The sequence below is a fragment of the Chrysochloris asiatica genome, unplaced genomic scaffold (genome assembly GCF_000296735.1).
Source record: "Chrysochloris asiatica unplaced genomic scaffold, ChrAsi1.0 scaffold00027, whole genome shotgun sequence".
NCBI classification, from domain to species: Eukaryota; Metazoa; Chordata; class Mammalia; order Afrosoricida; family Chrysochloridae; genus Chrysochloris; species Chrysochloris asiatica.
In genome coordinates this window covers 17,359,139-17,366,839 of record NW_006408545.1, presented here as the reverse complement: position 1 = coordinate 17,366,839, position 7,701 = coordinate 17,359,139, and the positions used below count along the sequence as shown (strand labels likewise).

General features: G+C 42.9%; 1 protein-coding gene across 1 annotated transcript in view; it reads right to left on the bottom strand.

Annotated features, from left to right (window-relative positions):
• Nucleotides 1-1,209: 1,209 nt before the first annotated feature.
• METTL24 (methyltransferase like 24) overlaps nt 1,210-7,701 on the bottom strand; it is a 179,464-nt gene continuing 172,972 nt past the window's right edge. The window contains exon 5 of the mRNA XM_006839933.1: nt 1,210-1,524. Coding sequence (XP_006839996.1) covers nt 1,210-1,524 — 315 coding nt within the window. The remainder of the gene's footprint in view (nt 1,525-7,701) is intronic.

The following is a 7,701-nucleotide window of genomic DNA, read 5'->3' as shown; positions in this document are numbered from 1 at the left end:
CCATAGCGACCCTGTATAGGGCTTCTGAGGAGCAGCTGGTGAGTCTGAACCACTGACCTTGTGGTTCAAAGTGACCTTAAGGTTGAGTGCTTATCCTACAGCGTGACGTCTGGACTCTGACAAGAACTAGTGAGTCAAACGTAAGGCAGCCCTACCTCTAACCAGCTGTTGTTATTAACTGCCACACCAGGAGTACTCTAATCAGTAGGCATCACAGTTAAGAATCTCATCAACCTAATCAAAATCGAAGGCATACTCAGTTTCTTTTTCATGTTAGTGAAGTCACAGATGATGGATGCATAAGAAATACTAGGGAAAAGTGAAATGAGCAAAAGTATAAACCTTTCAAAATAGGAAACCATCTTTCTCAATGTGTGTCATCACTCTCAAGATTCTAGTTTCCTGGGGACTTCCAACTCAATGGGCTCACTAAAGACAAGACCTTCATGGTGTTTACAGCCAACACTGGAAAGGCACCACTCATTTTCAGGGATGCAATTTCCCAACAGGTATTTGATCTGCATCTTTTTCTTTTATTTCGAATTATCTGACTGTCCTGGTGTGGTACTGTAGGATAAACCACCAGTCATTCTCAGAAACCCTATACGGAGGTCCCTATGAGCCTGAATTGACTCAACAAAACACAACAACAACAACCTGGTTGACATTTTTCTAAGAATATTTAAATCGAACATTCAAATGCAAAGGCCATTCTTGTTCTATATGAACTAACTTTATGTAGAAATAATTACACTGCACTATATATAATTTGAAAGGAGCTCTGGTAGCATAGTGGTTAAGAATCGAGCCGCGAGCCATAAGGTCAGCAGTTTGAAACTACCAGCTGTTCCGCGGGAGAAAGATGAGGCTTTCGGCTCCCGTAAAGATTTACAGCCTCGGAAACCCTGTACAGGGTCGGTATGAGTCGGAACTGACTCCATGGCACATAACAACAACAACAGATATAATTCGAAAGGAAGTCAAACACCCTGCTGTATCAGAGCCCATGTCTGTGTGGACAAAGGTTGACTCCTGTGGCAATCCATTTACCAAGTATTGACTGTGTCCCTGCCACTTGACAGGCACCAGGTGGCCCCTCTCCAAGCAATGACACAACCCCTGCCTCGAGGAAGTAACAGACTAGTGGGAGACCAGTAAACAATCAGAGGCGTGGACGTAATCCTTGAGTTCGTGATTAGCTCCCACAGTCTATTTCCATCTTGTGTTCACCCAACTCAGAATGTAACAGCTACTGGCATTGAAGATATCCCTCTTCAGGAAGCGCTGAGGCTTAGATAAGTCTTTGTAACTGTGGAAAAGCCTGAAATCCTTTAGTTCTAACTCTTTGAGGAGACTGTACCAGAACCGCACGACACTGCTGTCGCTGCCACTGACCTCGAATCCAGGCCAGTGGAGATGGATCTCAAAGACAAGCTGTCCAATCTGCTCGAGGACGTCTTCCAGAATAAGATTTTCCAAAACTTTCCACTCGGCACTCTCTAGGTCTGCCTTTAGAACATCGATCTGTAACAAGCAGATGAAATGAGGTGAGCAGGTTTGAGAAATTGCTGTGAAAAAAATCATCTTGGTTTCAGGAGCCTCAGTTTATAACTACCTTCCAAAGGAGCAGAATTTGTTTTACATTTTAGAGTGAGAGGTCTTTTTTTAAATGACCGTGTATGACAAGAATTTCTAGCCTCACGCAATACCAAATGTTAATATACAAATAATGGGATGCTAGGCAAAAATCAAAGGAGCCCTGGTAACATAATGGATTACGAGCTGGGCTGCTAACCACAAGATCAGTAGTTCGAATCTACCAGGTGCTCCGTGGGAGAAAGATGAGTCTTTCTGCTCCAGTAAAAATGTATAGGCTTGGAAACTCTTCACAGGGTTGCTAGGAGTCAGAACTGACTCAGTGGCACACAACCACCACCAACACCAGGAAAAAAATCAAAATGAAGCCTTCTGCTTTCTGCCCAGTGGGAATGGGTGACTGAAAAGGAGAATGGGCTCTGTGTACCCTGGTGCTCTGTAATTCCAGAAAGTCAGGGAAGATAACACTAAGGGGACTCCTGGTGTGGTGCTGTAGGATCAGCACTGGACTGTGAACCACAAAGTTGGTGGTTCACACACCAGCTGTTCCTCAGAAACCCTGTACAGGGTCACTATGAGCCGGAATCAACTCACGTATCTGGCACTTGTGATCTATGCATTTAATTCTCTCAGCAGTTTTGTGAAGTTGACTTTATTAATATGCCAATTTAAAGATTAGGAGACTAGCTTGGGAGAATAATCGATCCCGTCTCATGCTGGAGGGTCAGTGGTAAAACTTGAACCTAGCCTGTCTACAAAGGCCATACTCTAAATCACTATGCCTTGTTTCCACCCTGACAGCAACAGCAAGAGCAAAAATGGCAACTCAGAGTCTCTAAGAGGCTTTTGGTTTGGAAAATAAGGCGAGATCTGGAGAGCCAATAAGGGTCCATGAGTAGAAGTATATTTTCAACATCACCATTTTATATTTGCAGAACACACAGCAGCTTACAGCAGCATTTTTTACATACATTAACTCAGAACCTACATACATTAACGCAGAACCTCCCAACAGGCAGACAGGGATTTGATAAAAATGAATGTCTACTTCCAAGAGGTAGTAGGGGAAGGGGAAGTTCTCCAGAACACCAAGAAAACTGACAGCATTTAGACGCAGACTAGAATAATTCAAATGAATGGAATCATGAAAGGTGAGGGCAGGTTAAGGGGCAGTTGGAGTCTTGGTATGGTGGTGTCGGATAAGTACTGGACTACACACTGCAAGATCAGCAGTTCAAACCCACCAGTCATTCCTCAGAAACCCTATACAGGGTCACTATGAGTTGGAACCAACTCGACGACACTTAAAAACAGCAACATACTGGCAGCTGCCTGGGGCAGTAGGTTTAACAGGACACCAAATTCAGTATAAGTCAGAAAATTAATATGATTTAAGTATTATCAAAATATCAAGTAGTCAACATTACATTCATATTACAGAAAAACAGAAAAACACAGCTGCCATGGAGTCCATTCTGACTCAGAGACTCCAGGAGTGTCCGAGTAGAACTGTGCTCCTTAGGGATTTAAACGGCTGATTTTTCATTAGCAGATAGCCAGGTCTTTCTTCCAAGGCACCTCTCTCTGGGTAGACTCCAACTTCCAACCTTTTGTTCAAGCAGCTAATCAGGTTGACTATCCCCAAGGGCTCCATAAGTATAAACTATGGACCATGACACTGTGGCATAGTAAGTGGGGGTCACAGAAGCTCGCCGCTCTGCTAGATGGTTCCAGACAACTTACAAAAGGCTTCATTGCAAGTAGGAACCCTTGTGAGGGAGTGGTGAAGGCAAGTTGGATAGACCAATTTGCCTCATAGGACCGTGGCACCCATTAGGAGGTATTTACTGACAAGGGCCACGTATATTTTTATTACATTACTTTCCTCAATTTGTTATTTGAATTACAGTAAATGAATAAGTAGACTTTTCTTTTTCATTCTGAAGCTGTTATCTTAAAGGGTACCAACTCTCTCTTTCCCAGGCCCTGAGTTGAGGCTCTGAGTACCATGAACGGTCCTGGAGTGATTTCAGATTTGGGTGGAGGAGAACGTGTGTATAGAATTTAGGTATAACTGCTTCAAGAAAATGGACTTTGTCCAGACATTCTGACCCTGCTGGCAGATGCTTTTGCTCTCTTGCCTTGGGTAATACTTCCTAGTACACCAAGGAAATTGTACTGATAACAACCTCCCAAATCCCAAGAGGCCTTAGAAAAAGGATAGATATCTACAAATCCAGCTCTCGGCTTAACGGTTCCAAGATCAGAAAGAAAGTTCAAAAGAAAAACCTTTATTCATGCAAGGAGCTGAGCAAAGGCAGATCCCCTGTGAAGAGATACAAGGTTGAAATAATTCTTGTGAATGAGGCACAATGGAATTAACTCACTCTCTGTTCATCTCTGCTGCCCCAGTGCTTCCAGGGCCTTGTTTAATCTTTGAAGTTGTGAACAGAATACTCCTGGATTCAGGGTATGTAAACTGTCCAAATAAATACTTATAACGTCACAAAATTTTCTAATTGGTACAGAAAATACCCCAAACTCAAAACCAACATGTATTGTATCAGTTCACATGGCCAAGAATGTCTTAGGCTTCTTACAGTTTTCTTTTCACTACGGGTTTCTGTGAGTTTACATATAAATATTGCATTTATTTTATGTTGAATTTGATTTAAAAATCAAGGTATTAAGGGAATATTGTTGTTGTTAAGTGCCATTGAGTCGGTTCCGACCCACAGTGACCCTGTATAGGTTATCTGAGGAGCAGATGATGAGGTTGAACCACCAATCCTTGCAGTTCAAACGGCTTTGCAGTCTGACTCATTAACCCACAGCACCACTTAAGGGGATAGGGTAAAGTTAATTAGTCTAAAATTGACCTAAAAACTATATTAGTAAAGCATAGGGAACTGTTGTTGTTGTTGTTAAGAGCCACTGAGTCGATTCCGACCCATAGCGACCCTGTATAGGGTTTCCAAGGAGCAGCTGGTAAGCTTGAACCATTGACCTTGCTGTTCAAAGGACCTTGCAGTCTGATGCATTAGCTCACAGCGCCACACCAGGACTCCCACTGTACATATATATGGGGTGGGGGGAGAGTAAAGGTAGATGATTTAAACCCACACCAAGGTGCCTCCGAAGAAAGACCTGGCAGTCTGCTCTGGAAAGACCACAGCCATGAAAATCCTCAGAAGTACAACTCATGGGGTCACTACAAAGCAGAATGGACTTGGCAGGAACTGGTTTGTTTTTTGGTCTGGATGCTGCAGACGGTTAAGTATTGGGCACTTAAATTATTGCAGTGTAATCATTTGCATGATTTTCAGTGCCATAGTTGTTGAAAGCTGGATATTAGAATTTTAAAAGTGGTATATCTTATTCTGAACTGCTTAGTGCTTTATAATGGCAATAATATTGGGTGCATTATGCATTAATAATGAAAATTACATTGGCAATATAGTTGTGGTAATGGAACATTCTGAAATGTATGGCCACCGCTAATAGACAAACTGAGAGGGAAAACCATGTTTTATTCACAGCGTTTTTGTTGTCTGTGCTGTCAGATCAGAATGCAGGGAGCCCTGGGCTGCACATTGTGGATAAACCTAACCAGTGTGGATGGAAGTGGGGCTTCTCAGGGACTGGGATCAAAGGATGGTGATGGTGGGGAGGTTGTGTTACACGGATATTTGAAAATACTTTTTATTCTTTAGAATAGATCCGCATTTTGTAAATGAAAATTGGATTTTCAAAGAAACATAATCTGCTATATAATTCAGTCTAATAATTTGATTCCTTTCTAATTGTTCATAACTTGTGACTGAGAGTTTATTTTAAAATGTTTGGAATGTATATATGTATGGGATAGATGTGTAGAGATAATAAACAAGGATTTTGTTGTTGTTAAGTGCTGTCGAGACAGTTCCGACTCATAGCAACCCCGTCTAGGGTTTCTGAGGAGCGGCTGGTGGGTTTGAACCTCTGACCTTAAGGTTCAAACTGACCTTGAAGACCAGTGCATTTTCCTACAGCACCACACCTTGTACCTAAAATATTCATTGTACATAGTTCCTCAGTATCAGAAAGGGCTTAGTTCCAGGACCATTCCCTCACCCTTCTGCACGGACACCCAAATATCCGAATGCCTAAGTCCCGTATACAAAATGGCATAGTATTTGCATATATCCTACACACTTCCACCCATTTACTTTCAGTCATCTCTAGATCACTTATGATACATCATACAATGTAAATGCTATGCAATAGCCCTTTACACTCCCTCCTTACCTTTGAGGGATTGCTTTGACCACTCAAATGCTTTTCTTCCTTGAATGTTTTCAATATGAGACTGGTTGAATCCGTGGATGTAGAACTGTGAATATGGAGGCTGACTGTATGTATATACCATATTGTACCATTTGCTGTCTAATCCATTTTGAATGCTGGCATTCAAAGAATGTTCAGAGAAGGACTGCACACCATAGGGTTTTCATGGCTGTGACCTTTCAGAAACACATCACCAGGCCTTTGTTCCGGGTGACTGAACCATCAGTTACAAATATATGGAGACAATGATAGTTATCTTCTGTCACTCCCTGAAGCAACCGGTGCAGACAACTCCAAACTCTCTAGGTGCCAAAGTCAGGCCAAGTCAACAAGTCACAAAGAAGAATTAAAACCACCCTTGTGGAATCTCTGGATTGCATTCCTCTGTCCTTCTCAGACATGCCCAGCAGCTGCAAGATGTCTATGACCCCCTCCTATTTTTCATGCACGTCCCTCTCTTTCCCTCGGCACTCCTCCAGCCACTCAACATGCATTCAGCTACCCCACCCAACTTTTCTCTTTAAGGGGTCTCTCCGGCAGAGAGCCAGAATTCATTACATGGTGACTGCCTTTCAAAAGGGCAAAAATGGAAGCTGCAAGATCTCTGAGGGCCTAGGCCCTGCAGTCACACAGCATCACTGTTGTTCAGTATTCTGTTGTTCAAAGCAAGTCTCAAGGTCTCAAGGTCAGGCCAGATTGAAGGGGAGACAAAACATGCCCTAGCTTTTGAGGGTGGTGGTGGCATGTGACGACAGGCTGAGAGGAATTGTTCACGGCCATCTTTATAGTTGAACTCCCCAGCAATGAAAACCAATACTGCATTATACAAATACACAAAGGAACTCCAGTGCTACAGTAGTAATTACTGGACACAGCTACGTAACAGAAAAAGAAATAATAAAATCTTTATTGGTCAAATAGTCTTAAAGAAGGCAATGTAATTAACACATGGAAGTCCTGGGATGGCACTGTGGGTTAATGCACCAGATCGCAATGTCAGTTTGAACCACTAGGTTGGCGGTTCAAGCTCACGAGCCACTCCTCGGAAAACCTGTGCAGGGTCAATATGGGTTGGAACCGACTGGAAGGCACTTCACAACCACAGTTTACCACTGGATTTGGCTTTCCTTGAAAGTTGACAGAGAACCTGGTGAAATACAATGAATTAGGATGGCCTGGTAAAGAAAACACTTCAAAAGGGCAATCAAATAAGTATTTGTAAGTCTTAGCTATCAAGCAGGTCTTCTGTCATGCTCTATTTAAGGAGCTCTGGTAGCGTACTGTTACGAATCGGGCTGCGAACCTTAAGGTCAGCGGTTCGAAACTACTGAAAGATGAGGCTTTCTACTCCCGTAAAGATTTACACCCTCGGAAACCCTGTACAGGGTCGCTATGGGTGTGAACCGACTCGACGACACTTAACAACAACAACATTTAGAGGTAAACACCCTTATCACTCACTCTTCTGTCAGTTTCTCTTACTGTGGTGGCTTGTGAGTTGCTGTGATTCTGAAAGCTATGCCACCAGTATTTTAAATACCAGCAGGGTCACCCACGGTGGACAAGTTTCAGATGAGCTTCCAGACCAAGACAGACTAGAAAGAAAGAGTGAAGAACTACTTCCGAATATTCAGTCACTGAAAACCTTATGAATAGCAAAGAAACACTGTCAGATATAGTGCCGGAAAATGAGCCCCTCAGGTTGGAAGGCACTCAAAATGCGACTGGGGAAGAGCTGCCTCCTCAAAGTAGAGTTGACCGTGATGACGTGAATGGAGT